This window comes from Anguilla rostrata, chromosome 19 (genome assembly GCF_018555375.3).
Source record: "Anguilla rostrata isolate EN2019 chromosome 19, ASM1855537v3, whole genome shotgun sequence".
NCBI lineage: Eukaryota > Metazoa > Chordata > Actinopteri > Anguilliformes > Anguillidae > Anguilla > Anguilla rostrata.
Genome location: NC_057951.1, coordinates 6,801,336 through 6,828,385, shown reverse-complemented (window position 1 = coordinate 6,828,385; position 27,050 = coordinate 6,801,336). Strand labels below are relative to the sequence as shown.

The following is a 27,050-nucleotide window of genomic DNA, read 5'->3' as shown; positions in this document are numbered from 1 at the left end:
TGCTCCCAGAACCCACTTCCTGGAAGCCTGTGCTAGGACCTGGAAACTGTCCTGCTAAAACATGACGCCAGTTAAGGTTTCCTCCACAAGCTGTCCTTTCCCACAGTATCGCTGCAGTGAAAGGGGGAAGGACGAATCCCCCCAACCGTACCTGATCGATGATGTTGGTGTCTGCGGAGAAGCGATTCAGAATTTGCCCAAGGGGGGTGACGTCAAAGAATCTATAAACAGAGATCAAACGACACTCGCGTCACAAAAAAAAGACCAAGTAACTTCCTCCCATCGTTGTACAAGCAACAGAAAGACTGGATCTAGAACACGCCCCCACGATACAGCCAACGCCCTAAACAAGCGAAACCCGCTGCGCTGCACGATCTTAGAAAGCGTGGGGTCCTGGGAGGGGCGGGGGGGGGGGGGGTACCTGATAGGGGCGTGGATGATTTTGTTGAGCAGGTTGTGGTGGAGGCTGGTGGCTGCCGACAGTCCCATCAGCTCAACGCTGAGGGAGGTGATGAGGCACAGGACGATGCCCGCCGTGCACAGGGCGCTGAACACCGGCACGTAGGACTTGGGCTGGGGACACACGGCGGGAGTACAGGGGGCACAGGTCACCCAAAAATGATTATACACGACATTTTATTCAGATACATACAGATACAAGATACAAGTGTAACGTGAAAGTACTAGAAGATCAAGATACAAGTGATATAATAATAATAATAATAATAATAATAAATTGTACTTCTATAATGCCTTTCCAGAGGTCACTTCAGTTAAAATGGTGAAAATAGTAAGTACAGTAGATACTGATGGCAAAATGTATACATCTAGGACGGCAATACAGAACAGAAGGGAGTACACCAAATTTTGGGATGGTGAGTAGAGTGCCAGTATTAGTGGAGTGGAGGGTGCTGGGGGGGGGAGCGTACACAGTCAGCAGATGAGTGAGGTAGGGAGGGGCCAGGTCATTGAGAGCTTTGTAGGTGAGCAAAGGAATTTTGTAATTGAGACTCTATGTGCTTTGATGGGAAGCCAGCATAGGTCTTTTAAAGTGGGTGCGATGTGTTGCCGGGTACTAGTGTGAATTAACATTCTCACAGCAGAGTTTTGGACGTGTCGCAGTTTAGTCAGTAAGGAGGCCGTAGAGCAGAGAATTACAGGTCAAGACGGGAGATAATAAAAGCGTGAATTAAGCATTCAGCAGTGCAGGTGGACAGTGAAGGCGAGCAATATTTCTATGGTGAAAAAATTATGTTTTGACGAGACTGTTGACATGTGGTGGAAAGGACAGCAGGAGATCGAGAATGACACTGAGGTTCCTGCCTTTGAGGCTCGAAGAAAGAAACCGTCAATATTTAAAGTGATGTGTTTTTTTTTTTTTACTTCTGTATCAGACCAGAAGCTGTTGGGCAGTCCAAACTGTGAGGGGGGGAAAAAGGGGGGAAAGAGCCTTAAACGGAGAAGAGGGGGTTCCTCACCGTGGAGCTGACCGTCCCGTTCGCCGCTTCTGAGGTCCAGGCCGCCAGCCAGTAGTCGATGGCGACCATGACGGAGTGCTTGAGCAGCTTGGACGAGATCATCATGGCGCCCAGCAGGAAGCCGCCGGAGGAGAGGTAGCACCAGCACACCTTCCACGGGATCTTCGACCGCCTGCTGGTGGTGGTGGACAGGGAGTCGTCTTCGTCGTCCTCCTCTTCCTCCTCTGGGTGAACGGAAGAGGAAAAGGCCGTCGCTCAATAAATCCCCAAGATGACCGGGGCTGTAGTAAGCAGCTTTTTCTGGAGTGAACGAGCTTGCTGGCCGTGCTTGGATCTCAGCTAACATACAACGTTAGCGGCAACGTTATAACATTGACGAAACATTCCAGGAACATTGTGAGAACACTTTGTGTTAGCTGGGCACTGACTCTTCTAGTCTCAACACCTCTCTCTTTCTTCTGGGCGGTATTTTGCGTCAGCCGGAAGGCAGGGGGCCTCATTACCTTCATAAGCTTCGTCATAATCTTACCTTCATCTTCATCATCAATCTGGTTTTTAGCCTCCCTGGAATAGAAGGCTCTTCTCAGAGTCTTCCTCTCCAGCACGGTCTGGCTGTCCGGCTCAGTGTCCTGCAACACGGCAACATTATGTCTAAATTATGACTAAATAACCATTATAGGACATTACCAGTGAGTCTTATTCTGATAAGTTTACTTTTTCCGACTTTGACGGAACTTGTTTGGAACAAGTCCAGGGAACATTCTCTTCATAACTTTATCTTTGCTTGTATACACAGGCGAAGAAATCCTGCATAGTATGCCTTTAACTGGAGTACCACACAGTTACCAAAGTAACTATTTTAACAGCCAATAACAGATGGCTTATCTGGTCTCAACGCGGGGTGGTGGTGGGGGGGTTATTCACCTTCTCCAGCTCAGAGTCCTGCCGGTTCATGAGGGTCTTCCAGTGCTCGTACAGCTCCACGTCGTGGTTCTGGATGTCCTTCAGGGTCCCCTCCCTCAGCACCGATCCGTCCTTCATGGCGATGATCTGAAACCCAGCGAGCGAGAGTCAGAGCCGCGAAATGCCAAGGGCTGCACGCGGGACAGGGTCTCGGCCAACCTGGGCCCATACTGTTCAGATACTAAACTCTATGGCGTTACACTTCAGGTATGCTAAACTGAACAATTTTTCACTTTGGGTGTTTTTAAAATATGTATTAGTATTTCAATATTTTTATTTTTGAAATATATATTTATATAAGTACCAATCTCTAAAAATGGCAGTAATCTGTATATTTTGCCATACATTTCGAAGGGATACAATACCTTGATGATATATTTTCAGTATATTTTCAGAATATATTTTCAGTATGTTTTCTGGATATTTTCAGTATATTGTTCACTCACCCAGTCTGCATGGATTAGGTACTGCAGCTTGTGGGTCACCAGCACCACTGTCCTCTTGTCGTCCTGGAGGAACTTTAGGATACCCTCCTGCATCAGGTGGTCGCTCAGGTGGATGTCCAGGGCGGAGAAAGGGTCGTCCTGGCGACGGAATGACAGGCAGACCCTGTTTTAGCCGCTGGGACGCGGGCAAGGAACCATCCCGTCATCTGTGCCACAGGTACCAGCCCCCGCCCCCCCCACCACCCTCTCCAAAAACCTCAGCTTGCAGCCCACGCCCCCCACCAACCTCTGACCTCCCCCATTGCACGGCCTCTCCCCCCGCCCACTCTGGGGCAGAGTGAGCACCCCAATTCATAGCCCCGACAAACCGCCGTCCACCCCCCCCCCAACCCCCCAGGGAACGCGAACTCCCCCCTTGTCAGCCAGCTCCTTGCCCTGGGTGCGAACGGTCGGAATCTCACCAGGAAGACGATGTTGGTGTTCTGGTAGAGCGCTCGGGCCACGCAGATCCTCTGCCTTTGGCCCCCGCTGAGGTTGATCCCCTGAGGTTGAACGAGGTTGAGGTTGAACGACATTGGGTGGCAGCGTGGTATAACAGGTAAGGAACCGGCCTTGTGACCTAAAGGTCACAGGTTCGATTCCCGCATAGAACACTTAACCTGCATTGCTTCAGTCTATATGTCCAGCTGTATAAATGGATGCAATGTAAATGCTATGTAAAAATGTGTGTCGCTCTAGATAAGTACAAAATGCCTGTAAAAAATGTTTCTGGAAAAATGTGTCATGTGATCTTTTGATGTACAGAGTGTACATACAGAGAGTACAGAGAGTCACAGATTAGAGTCTTGTGTTACTGTGCCCATAATCATTTTTTGATGCCATTGGCCTGGAGCCAACGAATAACAAAAATTTCTTTTTCTTACCCTCTCTCCGATTTCGGTCTGGTCCCCGAAGGGGAGGAGGTCGATGTCGGGCTGGAGGGAGCAGGCGTCTATGACGACCTTGTATCTGAAAAAGGGCCACACGTCAACCAGTGAAGGCCACGGCTAAAACAAAAACGTTTTGACAATTTCATTCATCAAGCAAAAAGTAACTTAAAAGAAACTAGCATTTACTACTTGAAAGAAACCAATGACATTTTTGGCTGGACCGCAACAGCGGGGCCAGCCCTATAAACGCAAATGTCTGTGACCGAGCGACTGAGTGATGAAGTTACATCATTGGTCGGCCAATTTCATGAAGTTACACCATTGGTCGGCCGGATGAAGTGTGTTAGGTTCAGCCATATAATAGGTTTTGACCTGGTCTTGTTAAATCTCATTATGAGACTAAAAGGCAGATTTTTGGTTTGCAGTGTGGGTGGAGTCCATGAAAACAGAAACAAACAATTAACTAGCATGAAACACGACATGAAAAGCACTTGCATGTTCTTTGCTGAACACCGGTTCACTATCATCTGTAAGCTTTGCCTCATCCGTGATAACAGTTCATCGGGTGGAGCCGTTGCATTTGGATTGCGTGTCTCCAGTTATTGATGACACTGCCTTTCGTTGGCACACAGAACAGAGGAGCGTGTACCTCTGCTTGTTGAACGGGCTCCCAAAGGTGATGTTGTCCTCCACGGTGGCGTTCAGCAGCCAGGACTTCTGGGTAGCGTAGGCCACAGAGAACCTGTTCTTACTGAGCGGGGGAGAAGGAGAGAAATCAGCAGCCAGGACTTATGGGTAGTGTAGGCCACAGAGTAACTGTTCTTACTGATGGGGAGGGCGAGAGAGATCAGCCCTCAGGACTTATGGGTAACGTAGGCCACAGAGTACCTGTTCTTACTGATGGCGAGGGGGAGAGAGATCAGCCCCCAGGACTTATGGGTAGTGTAGGCCACAGAGTAACTGTTCTTACTGATGGCGAGGGGGAGAGAGATCAGTCCCCAGGACTTATGGGTAGCGTAGGCCACAGAGAAACTGTACTTACTGATGGGGGGAAGAGAGAGGCTTTAAAAAACAGCCAAACCAGGGGGCTGGGGGGGGGGACATTCACAGGCAGCACAGTGGCACTATACTGTACTGGACAGAGTACAATTGGGGGGGTGGGGGGGAGCGGGTAGGCTCTGTCTCACGCTCGCTGCGAGTCACGTCAAGGCGTTTATGGCAGGCCACTCCGACAGCCTCACTCACACCCACGCGTGACGTGAGAACAGCCCGGCCTGCCACCGGCCCTCATGGACGCAGGCTCCGCGTCGTCATTCGCACTCTCGCAGTTCCACCTTAACAGACCGCCAGCGACTACGCCTGCGGCCGATCCGGAACCCGAAAGCCGCGACGTAAGCTTTTCGCGGGGTGAGGGCGTTTGGAGGGCGGTCTGATGGACTAAGATCGAGGACGTGAAAGGGATGCAAGGAATACTGGTTCCCCTCGGGCCGCTCACACCGGCACAACGAAAACAGAAGGACAAGCACACACAACCACACAACGGCGTGCGCGGTTAGCAAGACCCCACCCGCCCGCAATGACACCGGTGCCCCGGAACCCTCCCGCAGAAAGAGCCGCGTTGAAAAAACACCAAGAACATCACACACTCAGAGAGAAACACAGCAGCAACACAGCAAGGATGGGATGATGGATGGAATAAGATGGCCCTGATGAACGACAGCTTAAAATTAACAAGACCCAACAGCTGATGTGCTGGGAGCCACTCAGAACACACACACCTCAAAGGAGTTGGATGGCTAGGGATAGTAATGGAAAGGAGCTTATAGCGCTTACAAGCACTTACAATGAGCTCCATCGCAGAGCAGTTAGTAGAGTTAGGTGTCTTGCCGACACTTCGACATCCCAGTGGGAGGTTGAAGGCAACCCTCAGACAGACACACGATCACCTCAGCAACGCAGGGGCGGGGTAAGAAGAGAGTTGGGTAGGGCAGGTATAGGGTAGAGGAAGAGATTGGAGCGCAGTGGTAGAATAAAGTTTGGACTCGGGTATAGGGTAAGATAGAGAGTTTGGGTAGGCTCAGTAAGGGGTAGAGGAAGAGAGTTTAGCTGAGGTAGTAGAAAGTTGGTAGGTGAGTGATGAACTGCAGATTAGAAAGACAAAGATAGTAGAGGAAACGCAGGAAGGAGGTTGGACGAGGATGGGTAAGATGAGTTGTACGGTAAAATAGAATAAAGAGATAGTGGGTGTGATGGGAGTCTTAGAATAGAGTTTTCTTAAGGAGTGGTAGGCTATAGGGGATTTGGTGGGGTAGGAAGTATTCTATAGAGATAGGGTAGAGGATAGAGAGTTTGGGTAGCTGCAGGTAGGGTAGGGATAGAGAGTTGGTAGGCTAGGAGGGGTAGAGAAGAGTTTGGATAGGCTATAGGGGATAGGGGTAGAGGATAGAGAGTTTGGATAGGCTATAGGGGATAGGGGTAGAGGATAGAGAGTATTCTATAGGAGATAGGGGTAGAGGATAGAGAGTTTGGGTAAGCTGCAGGGTATAGGGGGATAAGGAGTTTTGGTAGACATTAGGGAGTTAGGGGTAGGATATAGGGAGGAGGACCTGGTTCTGAACATTTCACTGAAAAGGGGGGCCACGGGGGTCACTCACTTGCTCCAGTGCACCTTCCCGCTGATGGTCTGCATCTCCCCCAGCATGGCCAGCAGGAGAGAGGACTTCCCACAGCCCACCTGCCCCACGATCATGGTCAGCTGACCTGCAGAGAGACCCCACTGACCTTGAGAGACGCCACTGATCTTGAGACCCCACTGACCTCAAGAGACACCACTGACCTTGAGACCCCACTGACCTTAAGAGACACCACTGACCTTGAGACCCCACTGACCTTGAGATACACCACTGACCTTGAGACCCTACTGACCTTGAGAGACGCCACTGACCTTGAGACCCCACTGACTTTGACAGATGAGTTTAAAATACTCTAACAAATCTGACCAAAATACTAATAATGATAATTTGTTTGATTGCCACCTCTTGAGCAAGGTAATTAACGTTCAGTAAATACCCATCTGTATGAATGGATTGGACGTAAGGAATGCAGACAGTGTGAGTCACTCTGCATAAGAGCATCTGCTAAATACCAAAGTGTAGATGCAGTGCACTGAGTTCAGCCCCCTCTGTTTCAGACAGTCAAGCTGCTGCTGGCCAAATGGAGTCCAGAGACGCGTACTGGACACAGGTCCACACATCCAGCCAGTCCTGCGGGTCCTGTTCCTGTTCCTCTCGATCAGGTCAGCCAATCACATTTCACATATCGCAAACCGCCCGTTAACGAGCCGACTGTTGGCAAGCGGTTTTGTGGTGTTTGTTTTCAGAGCGTGCTGTTCTTCCATGTTGTTCGTTTTAAATGTAGTTTAGTGCTCATTAGGGGCGGTTTTTCCTGTCTGTTTAATGTGCAGTAGGGTCATTTACATGTCGTCAGTCGAGTCTGTAGTTCTTGCACTTGTACTCCTGGGACTGTATTTTCCCGCTGACCTTTGCCCTTATGTTCGCAATGAAACCAGAGTGGGAAATTAATACCAGCCAAAGCTGGTAAATTTTATCTGCGGCTTGTAAGTTTGTCTACGCTACCAGCCACTTAAATACCCATCATCTGGAGGTCCTGTTCTATTCTGAGCATCTGCAAAACTAAAACGTTCTCATAACATTGTGAGAGCATTTTGTGTTAGCCGGATAGTCGTTCTGGGTACGAGCGTCTGCTAAATGTCAGTGAAGGACTGCAGGCTTAAGGGGCCTGCATCGAGTTACCTGTGGGAATTTGAATGCTGATGTCAGACAGCGTCGACAAGTTGCTCCCCCACGTGAAGAATCCATTGCTCACCTGCGCGAGAAAAAGACAACGGGCTAAATGGAGACAACACAACATCCAGCAACGGAAGATTCCAGAGTTCATTCAGCTACGAAGAAAATACAGTACTGTACTGTAAAGCGTATGTATCCAGACAGGGTTTTACTCAGCCCAGTTACCCAGCTGACTCCACTAACCAGGAGCCGGCTCGTGCGTATTAAGAAGGACGTGTGCGGACGAGAAAAACGTTCACGTGCAAACGCTGCAAACACGTCGCAAAACACGTCAAACGAACGTCGCCGAGGCCAGGCGCTAACGGAACGGGCCCGACGAGAAAAGGGGGCTGGACGGCCCACGCGGGTCTGATCGCGGCGAGCGGCCTCCTCGCCCGCGGGGTCGCCGTCCTCCTCGTCGGGCGAGCGAGGGACTCGCCTGGTCGCGTCTGCGGGGACCGGGCAGGAAGTGCAGGAACGGGGAGCGTGTGGGAAAAGAACAATCGAGCGACTGCCGCGCTCGGACATCCTGTCTCGGGGCGGCTGTATATTTTAGGGGCCTGTGGGTAATAAACGCACCCACCCGACGGTTAAACGGGCTTAAAGGGTGACGTCGTTTCTGAGAAGAGCGGGGTGGGGGGGGGGGGAGTGCGTCACCGTGCTCAGTGTGGACGCGACGGGGCGGCTGGAGGGACCGGTCTCGATGGGAACAGACAGTCCTTGACTGCTACTGTCGCGCTGATCTCTGGCAGCTGGACGAGTGCAGTGAGCACGTGGCGTGTGTGTGTGTACGTGTGTGAGTGAGTGTGCATGTGTATCTTTGTGTGTGTGTGTACGTGTGTGAGCGCATGTGTACATGTGTGTGCGTGCGTCTGTGTGTGTGAGTGTGCGTGTGCATGTGCTTGTGTGTGCATGTATGTGCGTGTGTGCATGTGCATGTGTATCTGTGTGTGTGTGTGTGTGTATCTGTGTGTGTGCATGTGTATCTGTGTGTGTGTGTGTGTGTGTGTGTGTGCATGTGTATCTGTGCGTGTGTGCGTGTGCATGTGGATCTGTGTGTGTGTGTATGTGTGTGTGTGTGTATCTGTGTGTGTGTGTGCATGTGTATCTGTGCGTGTGTGCGTGTGCATGTGTGCGACGGGGCCTGAGAACGGGTGCCGGTCGCTGGTGACCCCTGACCTTGACTGCGATGTCCTCGGTCTCGTTGGGCCGCGGTGGCCTGCGGGCCGGCTGCTCGTAGCTGTCCATCTGGTAGCACACGGGCTGCTTCCTGTTTATGGCTTTGGTCTGCGCAGGGGTCAGAGGGGAGAGAGAGGAGAGGGAGCATGTGAGAACAGCAGGACAGGCCCCGCCCCATCCCCCCAGGCCCCGCCCCCATCTCCCCAAGGCCCCCCCCCCCAGGACCCCAGAGAAACAGTCCCCAGGCAGGGGAATCCATTACAGGACATCCACCCCTCCCCTCCCTATACCCCCTTTGGAGTATTCCTCTACATATGTGCCAAACTTGAAAGTTTTCCAACTGGAAAGTAGAAGAATAATAAGAAAACAAACAGAACAAGAACAATAATAATAATAATAATAATGTAGTTGTTTATTTTTATATCATCGTTTGTAGGTTCAGCAACTCGGAGTGCTTGACAGAAACGGAGAGTTGCTGAGACAAGACTGAAACGTTTCCCATCGCGCTCGTCTAAAAGATCATTTCCACGTTCACGGTGCTTTTTTTAGAGCCCTGCAACATGGCGGACGTGTCTGAGACACGACGAGAGCCGACCCCCAGGAAACACCGAGAGAAACCCGACGCACAGCACGGCCGGGGGAAACGCAGCCCGGCAACAAGCCGCGCGTACCGTCTGCGCGCGCAAAAAAACAGCCAGAACTTTTCATCAGGCCGAACGTGGCTTTAGCGAATCTTGGCGCATCGTTCCCGACTCTGACGAGGCTTAAAATAACAACATTTTTGCCTTTTAAAGACGCTGACGTGGATTTGGGCTCGCTTCGAACCCGGCAGCGAAGATTAATCGTGGAGATTACTTCATCCAGGAACGTCCCTGGAGCGAAAAGCAAAACGGAAATGTAGGAACTGACGTGCGATCTGTAGCGCCCCGGTGACTCGGCTGTTTCTGGCTCGGGGGGACTTCACCGCAGACAGATACGGCTCCTCCCGGTGCTGCTTAAGTGGGCCGGCCGGTCTTACTCAGGGGTGTCAGATACCTGTGTGTGGGCCGCTGGCTGGTTTTTTTTTTTCTTCCCAATTAAAGCGGTGATGCGGTGATCTCGCGTCTGAAAACGAAGGGACTTTATCACTCGGCTCATTTGCTGCAAGTTGGTTTCATTTCACGCTCTTTTTGTTGCCGCTTGCTTATGAAACTGATCTGCAGCGAAGCCGTCTCAGCTGAACTCCGACCCCCCAGTCCCAGAGGGTTAGGGCCCGCCGAGAACCCCCCCGAGCTCGGAAGTGTGTTCTTTCCAAACAGGGCTTCACGGAGCACAGCGGAGCTTCCCTGACTGCTGTCTTACCTAATCTGAGGATCCACAGCCTCAGATTTACCCTCGAAAGAAAGCCTGAGAGGTGTCCAGCTCTATAGCAGTGGAGTGATGTATATCTATGTGTGTGTGTGTGTCCTATAGCAGTGGAGTGATGTATGTGTGTGTGTGTGTGTGCGTGCGTGTCCTATAACAGTGCAGTGATGTATATATGTGTGTGTGTCCTATAGCAGTGCAGTGATGTATATATGTGTGTGTGTCCTATAACAGTGCAGTGATGTATATATGTGTGTGTATCTGTCCTATAGCAGTGCAGTGATGTATGTGTGTGTGTGCGTGCGTGCGTGTCCTATAACAGTGCAGTGATGTATATATGTGTGTGTGTGTCCTATAACAGTGCAGTGATGTATATATGTGTGCGTGTGTCCTATACCAGTGCAGTGATGTATGTGTGTGTATGTGTCCTATAGCAGTGCAGTGATGTATATTTGGATGTGGGTCCCGTATGGTGACAGAGGCCCTCAGTACTCACGCCCCCAGAATGCTTCCTGCAGGGTTCCAGTGACACGGGCATATCTCCATTTCTCCAGCTGTCATCTCCAATCTCGTCACTCTGGAGAAATTCGCCCAGCTTCTGCACGCTGGGAACAAACAGATACTCAGCTCCTCACACACCCAGCCAATCACGGCTTCTCACACAACCCTAACCCCCACACCCAGCCAATCATGACCTCTTACACAACCCTAACCCCCACACCCAGCCAATCATGGCCTCTCACACAACCTTAACCCCCACACCCAGCCAATCACAGCCTCTCACACAACCCTAACTCCCACACCCAGCCAATCATGACCTCTTACACAGCCCAAACCCCCACACCCAGCCAATCACGGCTTCTCACACAACCCTAACCCCCACACCCAGCCAATCATGACCTCTTACACAGCCCAAACCCCCACACCCAACCAATCATTGCTCCTCACAGAACCCTAACCCCCACACCTAGCCAGTCGAGGTATCTTGCACACCCAGTCTTCTCACCTGACCAAGGCCTTGACGGCGAACCGGACCACGGTGGAGAGGAGGAAGAGGGGGGTGACCAGGATGTGGAAGAGTGCCAGGGATGCGAAGGCCTCGGCCGGTGTGAGTTTGGAATGGCTGATGTACGCGTGGGTCACGAACGTCTGCGCTCCGCACAACAGAGGCCACCACATCAGCAGTTTAAAACATGAAATCATTTATTGTCCTGAATCATACTCTTACTGTACCATACACTTCTGAATCATACTCCTACTGTACCATACACTTCTGAATCATACTCTTACTGTACCGTACACTTCTGAATCATACTCTTACTGTACCATACACTTCTGAATCATACTCTTACAGTACTGCAACCTTTTAAACATAAATCATTTTGTAGCTATTATCTTGGTTTTCAGTTAATATCCAATAAGTTGTAATTGGTTCATTAAAATTTTTGTTGGATTTATTTTTGTGAATTTTGACTTTTTAGATTTGTCTTTGGCATCTATATACAAAACTTTCCCAAATTTTTCTCTTTAGCAAAAGTGCTGAGACATACGTTTGACCAGTTATGATTCATTTTTAGTTTTTGAGTTTTTTTGTCAATGGGAAGTATTCTGTTTAAAGGAATACTATGCAGGATTCTCTATGCACGCAATCTCAGTCTTTACACACTTGTGCCAAATTCACTCCTCTGCCCCTCTGCCCGCATTTCTTCTTCTAAAATGTGTTCGGGACATTTCTGGGCGTGGTGCTATTTTCTGTGCGGGGAGGGGTGGGTGTGGCTACGGAGCCTGTGTGTGTGATCAGGTTTCAAGCGGACTGTTTTTCGCTAGCTACTGCAATTGCATTACATTACATTACATTACACTACATTACAGGCATTTAGCAGACTCTCTCATAGTATGGCTTTAATGCTTCCTCTTATATATGTGAGAATAAGACAGCCCATGTGGCTTTCCCCCGGTGTTACACCTGTCTGTTCGGTTTATTGGGCAGTCTGAAACGTCTGTGCGTCTCAGGCACACCGCAAGCAGAGTGCAGTTTGCAGTTCTCGCGCTCGGCGCTGAAAATAAACCCGACTTACCGCTAACACCGCAGCTATGGGGATGGCGGCATTCATGAAAACTACGGACGAAGAGAGAGAGAGAGAGAGAGGGAGGGTTATTCAGGTCTGCAAAGGAAGGGGGGGGATGGCGGAGGTGAATCTCTGTTCAGGGTGTGCAAGGCGGCCTCTCACTGGACATGGAGGTGTAGAGAGCGAAGGTCTTCAGGCTGGTGAGCTCCTTGCTCCTGGTCTCCTCCACGCTGTTGCAGAAGATGTTCTCCCAGGCGTACAGCTTCAGCAGCTTGATGCCCCTCAGGATCTCCGTGGTCGTCTTCAGCCGATCCGTGGAGTGGTCCTAAATTTGGGGGGATTGAGGATTTACGCCACTGACCAGGTTTTGGTTTCTGGGACGTTCCTCGAAAGGTCGGGGTAAACATTCCAGATTTGTGCCTTTTAACCGTTTTTCTCGGCTGTCCCTTAAACTGTTTTTTAAGTCACAAGGAGCATCGCAGGGATAGGAAGTTACAGCAGATATTTACGCGTGAAAATACAGTGTAGAAGGTTCTCTTTGCCAGGGTAACAAATTGCAGGAGGGAGGAGTTGGAAGATGGCCATTTTGCAGCTACATGTTCAGTGAGTAAATTTTCTGATTGTTCTGCTACTAGAGGACTCCCAGCAGCAGTTAAAAATACTGGCTATTCGTACTAATTTAATTTGGAGAGTCTGCGACGTTCCGTGAATCTGCCATCTGGAACCGTCTCATACTAGTCACCGAGTGGCCCCTCGAACATGCGCTTTCACGCTAGCCAGCGGGGGGCGCTAGCGCCGTGCTAGCGCGACGCTCACCAGCGTGCTCTTCTGCGCGTCGGCCAGCTTGGTGGCGATGAAGTACTGCACCGGGGCGAGCAGCACGATGACGGCCGCCCCGACCAGGGCGCTGTGCCCCAGCAGGTAGTACAGCAGGATCACACCCATGATGATCTGTGTGGGACACACAGACACACACACAGACAGACGGTCATCTGTCAAACTTACAGTATGACTAATCCTGATCAAATGTACTTATGGACTCTAGATGAACACACAGACACACAGACAGACAGACGGTCATCTGTCAAACTTACAGTATGACTAAACCAGAGAGTCCATCAGAACACGAGGAATGCTAATCCTGATCAAATCTACTTATGGACTCTAGATGAACACACAGACAGACAGACAGCCTTCTGTCCAACTAACAGTAAGACCAACTGAGACCGTCCAACAGGAAACACTGGGAATGCTATTCCTGGTCATCTACTTACGAGCTCTGCCGTGCAGAAGTGGTTAAGTTGGTTCGGGTACAGAACACTGTGTAGAGTCGCACTGCATTACATAGTGCTGTTTTCTGTTGTACGTGCAGCGGAAGTACCTTCATCCTCGTGTTCACTGGAGACAGGCCGCGATTTTAAACATGGCTACTTGCTTTGCCGTCACAGTGCTCACCATCACCGTAACGACAAGGGTTTGCTAAATGTCCATAAGGTAATGTAATGTATTGCAGCGTCTCGGTTAAGGTTGGTACCTGGACTGGCATGGCCCATAGGTTCGGGCAGAGGAAGAGGAACCACATCAGCTGGTTGGTCTCTATGGCAACCAGGTTGTTGATCTGTCCCAGAGTCATCTCGCCCATGGACATGTTGGATGTGGACAGGCGAAGGATCTTGTTGTAGATCATAGCCTGTAAAAGGAAGCAGGAGACGGACTACTCACAGTCTGTTGTAAGCTGTGATTTCTTAGGGCCATGAGATCTGCTGCATTCTGCGCTGTATCACTAAATATCTTAAAGGAGTCTTGGAAGAGGTGGGTTAGTAGGTTCTGGTGGGACACTGAATCAATCAGTCAAACTCTTGCGACATTTAATTTCCATGTTTGAACTTATGCTGGGCTAAATTTTAAATATGGATGAATGGGTGGGGCAGCATGAAAAAATTCTAACCCCTGTCTTAGGACCCCAGATATCACTGAGAGGCTCTTATTGGCTGTGCGTTAAGGCTGTGTGAGAAGCTGTAATTGGCTGGATGGTTGGGTTATATGGGAGGCTGTTATTGGCTGGGTGTTTGGGCTGTGTGGGAGGCTGTTATTGGCTGGGTGTCTGGGTTATATGGGAGGCTGTTATTGGCTGGGTGTTTGGGCTGTGTAGGAGGCTGTTATTGGCTGTGTGTCTGGGTTGTGTGGGAATCTGTAATTGGCTGGGTGTCTGGGTTGTGTTGGGAGGCTGTTATTCGCCGTGTGAGAATCTGTTACTGGCTGAGTGTTTAGACTATCTGAGGACAGCTGCTGGTTTCCATCACATTTCTGTCACAAATTTCAAAAAGATTAAAAACAAAGAGTATCTGAGTTGGCGGCCACGGTCTAAAATGTGTTCGGACCGTCGTGTGTGTTCCCCGATTGGACGGAGGGGGGTCCTCCACTCACCAACAGCGCCCCCCGTAGGTTGATCCCCGTCTCTATGGTGACGTAGTAGGAGGCCTGCAGGAACGTCCGCTGGAGTATCAAGGCCAGGAACAGCAGGACCGCCAGGACATAGGTTCCCTCGAGAAGCTCGTGTGAGGACAGGAAGTAGACCCCAAAATGCATGGCCTGACACAAACCAGGGGAACAAAAGCAAGTCCTTCATTCTGATTTTATTGGTAGGCTAGGGAATGTTGGAGGGACTCTGGGATTCCTGTATTTACATTTGGCGCATTCATAAAATATTAACTGATTTAGGATGTTTTTTTCATGGCTGAAAGATGAGCACCAGGGGACACTCCAAGTTAAGAGCCTGAAGTATGCGTCGAACGGTTTGATTGCACCCGAACTTCTTTGGAACAATAAACGCATTCTGATACCGTTCTTGTCCTCATCTAATAATATTATATCTCTCAACCTAATGTTCTCTGATGCCCTCTGACCCTTCAAATTTTTTTTTTGGGAATGCGTTTTCAGAATTCTATGTCAGTGTTCGAGAACTCCATTGCTTTCAATTACCAGTCGTGTTTATGCCAGCATTATAACATTGAGTTACGAACGCTCTAATCACATGCTTATGATTTCCCACCTTAAAGGGGTTAAGCGTTCTCATCGTGAAAGGCTTGGTCGGGATGGAGGGGATTACATAAGCGGAGCGGAAGACCCAAGGGAAACCGACGATGATGTTCCCCAGAGAGCGATCTGTGTGCTGGGTGAGTCTGCCTGACGGAGTGTGATGTGACGGGGGAATTTTCCACGTCAGACCTGCTCTCTCACTGCCCACCTCCCCCTCGCTATACAGTGGTCTCTTCCAACTCCATACCGGGGGGGGGGGGGGGGGTCACACACCCCAAAACCAGTAGCAACGCCCCATCCAGTAGCCTACAGCTTTGAACAAGTACAGTGAGGGTGCCTCCTCACCATAAGAAGGTCACAATGTGTTGACACATAACCATTAGCACCAACAGATATTAAAATATGAATATGACCGACCCAATACACCACAGGAATATTAGTGTGGGGCTTGCTCGGTGAGCCAAGACCTTAGCCAACAGGTCTGCCGTAGAACTGGAAGAGAACTTGCCAATTTGACCTCTGCGTTTCAACGCAGTTGACGTACACTACAATGTCTGTAGATGTCATGCTTTCTTTCCTGGAACCAATAAAAAGATGCAGATTTAATCGAACAAGGCCAAAACGTGTTATTTTTCAGCCTGTACTGGCGAGCGATGACAAAACAGCCAGAAGGCAACATCAGCAGTACTAAGTCTGACAGCCCCCCAACAACAGCAACGTCAAGGGGGCAGAACCGGGACTGAATTTCTGCCAGTTTGTTGTAATCCCCCCTCCCCCGTGGTCCCTGTGCTGCAGAGAAACAGAACCCAGTTGACCTTACGCAGTAGCTTTCACACAAATGACCCAGCTAACTAGGAAGTTCTGACACAAAACAATGTTCAGGGCATGTCTCGCATGCACTCAATAACCTCTGACAGTTCAGTCATGAAAAAAGCGAGGATGTGCGTGAATAGCCTTTTTTGGAATGTTCCAAATGTACGTATTGAAATTCCAGATTCTAGTCAACCACTTTTACAAAGTTCAATCAAAACAGAACAATGTTTTAGGGCAGTTCCTCGAAAAAACATTTACCCCCATTCTCACGGAACATTCTAGAAACGGAGTGGAACGTTCTAGAGACCCACCTGGGGCCCGGTCCGGTTTGCGGCATTGGTCTGGTTTGTGCTACCCGATTAATGTTTTAGGACAGTTCCTCTAAAAAAAAACATTTACCCGCTATTCTCACGGAACGTTCTAGAAACGGGGTTGGAACGTTCTAGAGACCCACCTGGGGCGCGGTCCGGTTTGCGGCATTGGTCTGGTTTGTGCTACCCGATTAATGTTTTAGGACAGTTCCTCTAAAAAAAAACATTTACCCGCTATTCTCACGGAACGTTCTAGAAACGGGGTTGGAACGTTCTAGAGACCCACCTGGGGCGCGGTCCGGTTTGTGGCGTCGGTCTGGTTGGTGCTGTCCAGGTGCTTGACGATGCCGGAGATGCAGAGTGGCCCGGCGAAGCCCAGCAGGTCGGCCAGGTAGCGGAAGGTGCTGCTGAGGAGAATGGGCCGCCCGAAGGCTCGGTACATGGACTTCCAGATGGAGGGGGCCTTCTCCGGGTCGTCCGCCGTCTGCCCCCCCCCACCCCCGCGAGGACGGCCAACAGTGAACAAACAGCGCGTCGCTCATTCACAAGACGTTCAAGGGTAAGTTTAACCAAAAGACCCACTTTCATTTTCCCCGTCGACCCACAAAGTATATTTGATGGAAAAATCATTATCAATAATAATAATAATAATAATAATAATAATAATTAACTTTATTTGTATAGCACCTTTCATACAAGAAATGCAGCTCAAAGTGCTTTACAATAAAGAAATTACATGCAGCGAGTGCTTCACATGAAAATAGACACAGAATAAAGGAAAAAACATTAGTAAACTGTAAAGCTGAGTGTCTGTTTGAGGCAAGTTCCATGTTAAAAGAAGATGACACTGCACTACCCATAGCCAAGAGAGAGGGACGTGAGTAGCTAGGGCCTCAAAGCTTGTGTGCACGGTTGTTCTGGAATTTTCTACAAGACAGACAGTAATTCATTATTCCCTTCTTGGGCAGGAAAGCGTGGCTTTTTTTTTTTTAGCCACAAGAGAAATGCATTATGGGCGATTGTAGTTTCATTGTAGTTAGGGATTGTAGTTAGCTCTACTGGGCGTTGCAGAGAATTTCTTTTCACCAATTTCAGCTTAAATAATTCTTATGTCTAAAAAAAGTGTATATACCATTGCAACGGTACAACAATAAGGACAGAGGACAACAGTAGGCTGGTAGAGTACTGGTAAAATAATTTTAAAAAACGGTATGGCGGTAGAATTCTAAACTAAACCCCACTCGAGCGAAGCATTCGTTTTGCACGTGTGACATTTTCTACGGCTTAGTCTTACTCCGTTACTGCTTTCACGTGCGGAACATCCCAGGCCGCAAGGTGACCTACGCCGTCCGCAAGGTCGCGTTTTGGGCGGAGTCGGCAAGGTTGCGTTTTGGGCGGAGTCGGCCCCCCCCCTTACCCTCTGCTCCTCGTAGGCGTCCTTCAGCCGCAGGTAGTTGGTGAGCGCCCGCATGGCTATGGGCAGCTTCCCGATCCTCTTCAGCTCGATGGGCCGCTTGTGGGCGCCGATGATCAGGGGGTTCATCCACCAGTAGGTGGCCTTGGAGAGCAGGTTGACGAACGGCTGGAGGAAGCGCACGCCCAGGTCCTGCAGGTCCTCCGGGGGCTTCACCTTCTGGGGGTTGGCGAAGAAGACGTACCTCTGCGGAGGAACACACACACAAGGGGGGCGGTCGTCAACGGGGTGTACGCGCACCAAGACTTCGGCCGCGCAGGTGAGCCAATGGCAAGCGAGCGAGCGAGCCATGGCGGAATAACAAGACTAGGAAACCTAGTATATGGCTGGACCTAACACGCGTGATCCGGCCGACCAATGGTGTAACTTCATAACTCGGCCGACCAATGGTGTAACTTCATCACTCAGTCACTCAGTCACAGACATTCGCGTTCGTAGGGCTGGCCCCGCTGTTGCGGTCCAGCCAAAAAAAAAAACTACGCCGGACCGGATGGGGCCGACGTGACGACGGCGCGGGGAAGCGAGGAGCGCTCACCCTCACTCTGATGACGTTGATCTCCACCGCCATCAGCAGGCCGTACAGCAGGACCAGCAGGGCCGTGATGCAGAAGCGAAGGTGCTCGATCCCCACGCTGTTCTGCGCGTACTTCACCAGCTTGATGGTCTTCGTGACGAAGGCCAAGACCCAGTAAACGAACAATGCTGCCGATTAAAAAATAAATAAAAATAAAAGAAACAACAACGTTAACTTCCACGGTACATTTTCGACAAAATCCCTCGACTCTCTTCGCCACGCTGTCAGCTTGCTTTGGCTTGGAACTGGGCCTGTGAAGCACACCAGAGCAAGACGGCTGATCCAGGATCAGTTTTCACGTTTGGATATTTGCGGGTAAGGTTTGCGATACGGACGAAGGAAGGCCGTCCCTAGATCAGCGCTCCAGTTCTGTGACGTGTCACCGACGTGGACTGAGAAAATGCACAAATGAGCCGTTTGCTCGTCGTACTCACCAAGTAATAATTTGGGGAAGTTGGAGGTTTCGATGTTGTGGTAATACACCAGGGACGTAGTAGCCGCTATGAACCCAATGACTGCCGGGAGGAACAGGTGAAGGTGGTTGCTGACCATTCGCCTGAAAAAATCCAACGTGAAATATTTACCTATTCTGAGCCGGACACTTTTCCTCTTGAAGAATTATTTTGGAAGTCTCTCATCATACTTCATACTCTGAAAGTTCTGTTCCACTGGAAATATTGAAAAATGAATAGCCTTAACAAGATGAAAGAGCATACTGGAAAAGTGAGCACTAATGAGGGTACAGCGGGATTTCACAAGGCCATAAATGGGAGGAGCCAAGCATACGTTATCAAGTGACTGACGGGTTTGGCAATGCCTTTGATTTGTTCTAGCAAGCCAGTGATTGACAGGTCAACTACAGCTCCGCCCATCGCGGAGCTCACGAACACGAAGAGGAGTCTAACCGGGCGAATTATAAGTGAAACATTTCCCTGCAAATGACCGTGGCGCATGAGCTCAGCTCTAAAAAAAAAAAAGCGATTGTTTCCGAGATTCCGTCCGACCCGCGGGGAGCGTGGCGGTCTCGTCCGTGGGGGGGACCCACTTGTTGGAGTCGACGCCCTCGGCGATCTCGCACACGTGCACGAAGAGGAGGGCGAAGGTGAGGATCCAGCGAAGGTTGTGCCCGGGGAAGTGGAGCCAGGTGTTGTGGTGGATCTGAACCTTGGAGCTCTGGCTTCCCCAGCCTGAAGGGGGAGGAGGGGGGGGAGGGGGGGCAGACAGAAAAGCCCAGTCAAACACTATTCCGTGCCCTCCTTTTTGACATCGCTTTCAGAAGGCTGACTGAAACTCCTGGGGAGGACATCCTGCACAGAATTTGCCTGAATCTGGGGACAGGCGAGCCCAGTCAAACACTGTTCCATGCCCTCCTTTTTGACATCGCTTGCTTTCAGAAGGCTGACCGAAACCCCCCCGGATGACGTCCGCGCAGAATTTGCCTGCCCGGGCGGACGTCCCAAACTGGCGCTACACCTGTGACGTTTTCTAACCTCGGCGCCTGTGTGTGAGCTGCGGCGGCAATGTGTTCGGAGCCAAAGCTGAGCCGGCGAGCTGAAATGCACTGGAGTCGCAGGAAGACCTTTCACATGCGGCTTGCAGCCCGCAGGCACCCGATCGACCAGCAGGGGTCGCTAGATGGCGATCAAACGCAGACCCCTAACCACCTGAACGCTCCCATGCCCTCGGGCTACACAACCACCGATCGCGCATCGCCCTGTGGAGCTACCGGCCACAGTGGATTAGATCCGAGACCATGGGGCCCGTCCATGCCAACCAGCAGCCCCACGTTACGGCACGGCTAATGTGTGGATGGGCCCCACGGTCTGGTTTTGAACCCAGACAATGCCAGCATGTTGACTTCTGCTGAGGAAGTCTGTATGGAGCATGAAGCATAAAAGAAACTGAAACAAAAGCAAGGCTAATGCACCAATCTAAACAACAACAAATACAGAGCGCACACCCCAGCTATAGGAAACTTAAAATTCATTCAATTCACGAAAAAAGTTAATTGACTTTTCAATTAATGAACTGAATCAGTCATAAGTCATAAGTCTAATTAACGAGCTCGCAATTGCTCTGTCCTTTTGAGAAACAAGTCACATCAAAACAGAGGTTTGCAATTTTATATACGTCATATTTTAGTGCTGCAGCAAAAATTTGAGAAGGGCATCGAAGACGGTGGCTATGAATAAACCCGTTTTGTTTTTTTTTGCGGAGTTAAACTGAAGTTGTCATTTCGACGCGAAGGGAAATTTAGTCGTAGGAAATGACTCTGGGCTTTCTCACAGTGCTTATCCAAACATCATGAAAGCTTCCACCGGGAAGCGCCAATTAAGGGGTCCCCAAGGGAGCGCGCGGGGGGTGGGGGTGGGGTGGGGGGGCACGGGTCGGGGTTATTCCCATCGAGTATGGGAAGCGCGGGCTTTCGGGTTCCAGCGGAAGCCGCTGATGGAACAAGGAAAAGTACATCCAGCCCCGCGGCGGTCGGGGGGGGGGGGGGGTATTTCTCGAAACAGGATTACGGAGATAGCTGGATCACTGCGCTCAGTAAAACCCGGAAAAGCTGTTCTCCTTAACTCAGCTCGGCAGAGGCAACTGACTGCACAAAGGAGACGACGCGGGGTGGGGGGGGGGGGGGGGCGCGGGTGAAACGAAACCCACTTGTACTTGCGACTATACAGGTGCTTACATATTTGCCAGAGACAGACCCAAGGCATGTACTGTGTACATATGTGAAATGGTGCAAGTCTTGAAAGGTGCCTGTGTTGCAAATTATTGTTATCAAAAGGGTGCTACCATTGTCAGTCTGGATGAAGTCACCAAATAAGCACCAAAATTAAGAAATAGTGCAAGAGAATTCAACGCAGACATTGACAGGTATTTTAATATGATCACTACATGATTAATAACCATTAACACGGGGAAATGAGGTGTGTGGACTCTTAAACCCATCACTGAAATTAAACCAGGCACACAGTAAAATGTCCAGTGTTAATTCAACACTGTGTTAATTCATTCAACCCAACCCAGTGTTAATTCATTCAACCCACTGGGATTTAGTTGAATTTACAGTGTTAGGGTTGACTTAACATTGCACAGTAAAATGTCCAAAGGCCTAAAACTGGATGTTGATTTAGAGCAAACCACGAAAAAACCAAACGGTACTTCTGAGGCTGATGGTTTGGCACCCTTGTTCTACGCACCGATGAAGAGGATGGGGAAGGTGATGAAGAGGAGGAAGACGTGGGGGACCAGATTGAGAGCATCCACGAAGCAGCCGTTGTTCAGGACGCCGCCCTCCACGCTGTAGGAGTTCTTCTGGTCACTTCCGCAGAAGGCCATGGTGCCGGATCGATACTGAGAAAATCTTGGGCCAGACCGGCAGAAAGGACCAAATCTCAGTTAACACAAACGCTGTGGAATGTTAGGGAACTGTTCAGATTAGATTCCTGTACGGCTGTGAGAATATTATGATGAAAACTTCATTCTCGCAAGCTCTGCAAAAATCACAGAAAAAAAAAACAGTGCAGACATATCTCACATAACTGGTACTGGTAACATCCCTTAATGGTTGTGAGTTAGTAATGAGAAAAAATATGGAGACTACATATCACTGGCATATTCCAAACCTAGTGAAAGACAGATTTCTTGAATTCATTTACTTGTCCAGATTATATAGGCAACTTGCATTGTTTTTCACAAAAATAACAGCATCGAATAACCCCCTAAAAACCGTCCTGCAGTGTTTCGTGATTTTACAAATAATGTTCACGGGACAATAATGAAAGTCGACAAATTTACGTATTCAGAACATTTACGCAATCCCTATGATAATCCTGGTCACCGATAAATTGTTTGCGGGGTAATTATGTCCAGTTATTGTGATTTGGATAAAACAATGCACTGTCTCTCATCCCGTGTTGCATTGTGGGTATGGCATGTCACAAACAATCAGATGACCCAGTCTGCATTCCATCTTTGAGCAACTCTTTACCAATTTGTTAACCGGTTGCTTAAGTAATATAGGAATTATTAATTATATATAATTTATCTGTCATATTATGCAGTTCATATTTGACAAGGAAATTATTAGGACTTCTGCACATGCATAATTCAATTGAAATTACCAGTAAGTGTTTTTAAGAACAAGAACAGATCTACATCTATTGTGAAGACATGGCGTTACAGTTAACAGACAAGATAAATCACGTAACCAAAACGTCAAGATCAGTGAATTTCTAATTTCCCTTGTTCAGTAAATGTAGGATGTGTAAGTGCAATGATGTTCTGACGTGGTGTCATACAAACTTAGAAAAGGTAGCAGCGGCACAAAACGACTATGATGCTGTGCTTTCCCCCAAATAAAGACGTCTCCTTTTTTCCGCGTTTGGGTCATGGTCACATCGACACTGTTTGTCCTTGACTCTTGCGACCTCCCTAACCTTATTAATAAATTAGGAGTGAGCTGCGCTATTCGGGCTTCTGACTACACAAACGCTATGTATGGTGAAAACACATGCTGTAGTTCTGCTTCTTCACATGCGATTGTGTTTTTAATGTCCACTGTTTCCTGTAACTGGTAATCCCATACCTTTGTTTGGAATGTTTTGTTTTTTTTATATGGATACTCATATTAATATATTTTCTTTGTAGTTATTTATCTGTTTATTTATTTTGAAACCTAGCCTAGCAATATTACAGCCATTGCGTACACAGCTAAACATAAAAGAACTTAATATGGTCATAAGATACCTAAACAATCTCCCTTGTGTGAAACAGTCCTCGCATTTGCTTCTGCTGGCTAGGCTACTATTATTAGTTCACAAAGTATCCTAAAAGTTGGCAGATAAATATGTCAGTTTTTCCTCCAACATTTTCTTCGTTTGAAGGTTGTTTTAAACAAGTATTGCCCAGAGTCGTTTATATAGTTAGACACGATATTTAAAAGATCTAAAAATAAATACATAAATAAGTCATTTTAAAAATCACAGGTATTACTGCCGGCACAACTCAAATCAAAATAGATCAATTCATCACAGACTCCTTTCCACTGCCAGCGGAACAAAAGAAACGACATAACGCAGAACATGGAATATGAATCTCTAATAATGGCTTACCTCGGCAAAGTATGGTTATGGACTCAGCTTCATTCCTGGAGCCGGGTTTTTAGAGAGTGTGATCAGACGGAGTATAATGGAAGCGGATTATTTTTAGCTGTGAGTTCTCAGCGGCACATGGTGCTGCCTCCTATCGGATTTCCAAACTTGTCAAAGCCAGGAGCGTCAAAAACTGCCCGGAGCATGGGGTGTCTCATCCTGCCAAAAACCCGCTGGCGAGGACAGAAAAATGCTGTCACTAGCATACTAATGATGATGATAATAATAATAATAATAATAATAATAATAGTTAAAAAAAACAATACCTTCCTAATTTTATTATCGTAACCACAGCTAATGATGATTAATTTTGTAAAAATCAATTGTTGTAATTTTCAGTATTATGTAGGCTATGATACCCTTTAGCCCAAGAACGAACGATCGGTGATATAGGCTACATATTTAACGAATAGGAATAACGTGCATTATCATAATTCAATAGCCGATTCATGTTTTTTTTCCTCCACATTTATGCTCTCATTAAGGCTTCTGTTTTCTGTAGGCTAAGTCTTGGTGTGAAATGTATAAATCAGATGGGAATTCTCGGTAGAAATCCGCACCACACACAGCACCCGCCATTGGTAACTGGTATTACTGTTATGCCTTCAGTCATTCGACAAGACATGAAAACGGTGGCATGCTGTATTGATGGGGCAGCTTTACAATAGCTGTTCATTGACAGCACATTAGCTATGTAAAGCAGCGTGATATATGCAGATTGTGCGCGTCTCCATATCTCACGTCAATGCGAGGTCCCTGCGCTAACGCAGTCGTCACTCGAAACGCGGTTTGTTGCAGTGCAATAAAATACTACCCCACATTCCGTGACCCACTTACCTATATGTAACGGGTCCAGAATCCCTCTTCGTCCATTCCTTCGTGTTTACTCCCTTGTTCTAAGATATAGTCCCAAACGCTGTTATCACGTTAATAAGACATGACATTGGTGTAGAACTACAATGCTCTGGAATGCGGACGCCCGGACGCGCACAGGGCAGACCGGAGAGCTCTCGTAGTTACAACTACACAGTTTGCGGCAGCTATACGTGCCATGGCGCGCGACATGGAATCGTGCGGCTTTCAGATGATATTAATCGCGTTTTATACACCACGCATAGCCCATACCTAGCTAGGTTATAGATAAAGGGACACGGTTTGTGCCGAGATTTTAATACATTTGCATTCGAATACATCTAGTTCGAACGGCTTTCATGTACTTGATCCACTTACATTAATCTGAAGTCAATTTTTAGTAAAACAGTGTGCCGAATACACTACGTTTTATGATTACACATTGGAATTCTGTGATGAATTAAGCTTGGCTTTACTTGGCATTGCAGATATTTGACCGCATATTAGACGTGCCGGGTGTATTGATGGGTGATATAGCCTACCGTGGGAACGTGTGCGTAAGCAATAGCTTACATTACATCTACAAGGGCGCTTCACGGTGCTCTCATGTCTCCAGTGTTCTCATAACGCGCCGTGCAGTTGGAATATTATTCTAGAGAGAAATGTATCACTCGGGACTGAATTCATATTTTGCGCGTTCACTTAATTTTCTATATTGTTCAATAAACATTTAATAAAGGGACAGTCTTCTCCTTGCTTCCCCGCCAGTCTACAGTGGTTTATGCGTTCATCTGAAAGTCTACATGTGGCGACAAAATTGTCAATAGAAATCTAATGCTGGCAGAGGGCCGTAATCATACAGGCATGTGTCTTTTTGTAATAGTTTGTGTCGGGAATTTAGATGTGTTCTCGTGTCACGTTAAGTGTTCCTTGCGCAAAAGCTACCCGACAACAAAAGTTGCCCGTTATTGTGTTTAATTGTTTTCTGTGTAGTTGTTCATTTCTGTTCTTCCTTGTGCAGTAAACGAACTGGAGTTAGGCGAGCATGCATTTGGGTGGGCAACATGATATCCGTGAAACGTTGGTAAAGACATTTGGCAGGATTCAATCAACATCTGTGCTTAATTTTACATAACAATTTAAAGCAAATCCCAATATTATTACTTTTTCTTCGTTAACAGAGATTGGGAACTTCGGTGATGGCTTAAACCAGTCTTTTTTTAACCGTATGTAGCAGTCAAAAACATCTCTAATGATCAGATTTAGGCCCGGCATTCAGTTTTTTTCCCCTTCCACACGGAGCATCGCATCCTCGCTCTGTCGTCATTCCACACGCGCAGGCCACAGTTCGGTTCACGACTCGTCAAACGAAGCCGCTTCGCTGGTCTCACACACTGGCGCGAAGTGAAGCGCTCCAGTTAGGCAGGTCGCTGGAACATTTATGAGTAACCTGACGCTGGCGCATAGCTTAACCCCCACAAGCCTTTTGGCGCTGAGCCTCGATCAAAGAAACAAACATTCCCACGTCTCTCCCGAAGCCCTGTCCCGCCCTGCCTCGCTATCCGTGCCTCTCCAGCCGGATTCACTCCTTTTCCCCTTTCATGCCCTGGCTCGAGAGAAGCGACTCTCCGCCATCTTTGCACCAGCTTGACTTTCTTGACGACTGTGCGCGGACAGCGTTTTGTGTTTGATGCCTGATTCTCAATGCCAAAGGCTGACATTTTTCAGGCTTCCCCCCAGAGGCCGTAGACCCGGCTGAAGATAATTAGTTCACCTGCTACATGCATGTGTGACCGTTCTGGTAAAAGAAAAGGCATCTGGTATTGCATTTCTCAAATGCAGAACTATGAACAGCAATCATTTTGCTGAAGTGGGTGGAAAGACACTTTGTGAAAATGACTCCTTCTCCCTCTGCAAGGCCTCACAGCGGGAACTGGGCTTTCCGTTAGCAGGGTCACATGACTGCACTTTTGTTCACAGGGTCATGTGACCTCACGTCACATTTCTTCACAAGTAGACACTATCCAGAAGACAGTATCCCCCCTTCTGAGTCTGAGAACCACATAAACATGTACAGCTGGGTACCCATCATTTACTTGAGAAAGGGGTGGGAACAGTGATGCGTAATTCAAACCCTTTTACCAAATGGACACTGACACCTATCTGGTGGGGATGGGGGGTGATATGTGGTGGGAGTGTGGGGTGATATGTATGTGGTGGGGGTGGGGCTGATGTTTAACCCCTGTCTAAAGGGTGGGTGTGTGTATGAGAGAGAGACAGTGGGTATGTGTGTGTGAGTGGTAGTGGTGTGTGTGTGTGTATGAGAGAGAAAGAGAGAGTGTGTGTGTGTGAGTGGTAGTGGTGTGTGTGTGTGTGAGAGAGAGACCCTGTGGAAGTTCTCTGGGGAAGGGGGGTTAGGGTGAGGAAGTGGCTCATGTGGCTGGTCAGAGGGCCCCCTCTCCAGGTCTGGGCCTGGGACAGCGGGTAGGGGTATGGGGAGTCAGCCCCTTACCAAAGTCCCATGTGCCTGTCGGACAGGAATTGAAATGAGAACCACTGATCCCCATGCAAATCGCTC

The 27,050-nt window shown here is 48.7% G+C and overlaps 1 protein-coding gene across 4 annotated transcripts in view; it reads right to left on the bottom strand.

Moving 5' to 3' along the window:
• The window catches only part of abcc9 (ATP-binding cassette, sub-family C (CFTR/MRP), member 9), a 38,895-nt gene extending 14,265 nt beyond the window's left edge, over nt 1-24,630 (bottom strand). Inside the window, exons 1-27 of one of the 4 annotated variants that reach the window (XM_064319573.1) lie at nt 24,458-24,630; nt 23,582-23,793; nt 21,668-21,831; nt 19,510-19,651; nt 18,899-19,020; nt 18,426-18,592; nt 17,834-18,076; nt 16,703-16,900; nt 14,681-14,845; nt 13,788-13,943; nt 13,070-13,204; nt 12,416-12,578; nt 12,263-12,303; nt 11,191-11,333; nt 10,681-10,789; nt 8,841-8,948; nt 7,629-7,701; nt 6,471-6,576; nt 4,466-4,567; nt 3,811-3,895; nt 3,349-3,429; nt 2,888-3,025; nt 2,403-2,528; nt 2,008-2,107; nt 1,479-1,702; nt 422-573; nt 152-221 (exon numbers count right to left, since the gene is read on the bottom strand). In XM_064319573.1, the coding sequence (XP_064175643.1) occupies nt 152-221; nt 422-573; nt 1,479-1,702; nt 2,008-2,107; nt 2,403-2,528; nt 2,888-3,025; nt 3,349-3,429; nt 3,811-3,895; nt 4,466-4,567; nt 6,471-6,576; nt 7,629-7,701; nt 8,841-8,948; nt 10,681-10,789; nt 11,191-11,333; nt 12,263-12,303; nt 12,416-12,578; nt 13,070-13,204; nt 13,788-13,943; nt 14,681-14,845; nt 16,703-16,900; nt 17,834-18,076; nt 18,426-18,592; nt 18,899-19,020; nt 19,510-19,651; nt 21,668-21,806 (3,288 nt within the window). In that variant the 5' untranslated portion in view covers nt 21,807-21,831; nt 23,582-23,793; nt 24,458-24,630. Of the gene's footprint in view, nt 1-151; nt 222-421; nt 574-1,478; nt 1,703-2,007; nt 2,108-2,402; nt 2,529-2,887; nt 3,026-3,348; nt 3,430-3,810; nt 3,896-4,465; nt 4,568-6,470; nt 6,577-7,628; nt 7,702-8,840; nt 8,949-10,680; nt 10,790-11,190; nt 11,334-12,262; nt 12,304-12,415; nt 12,579-13,069; nt 13,205-13,787; nt 13,944-14,680; nt 14,846-16,702; nt 16,901-17,833; nt 18,077-18,425; nt 18,593-18,898; nt 19,021-19,509; nt 19,652-21,667; nt 21,879-23,581; nt 23,794-24,457 lie in introns of all 4 variants that reach the window. The other 3 variants (XM_064319569.1, XM_064319568.1, XM_064319570.1) reach the window with 3 other exon arrangements.
• Between the last annotated feature and the right edge of the window lie 2,420 nt (nt 24,631-27,050).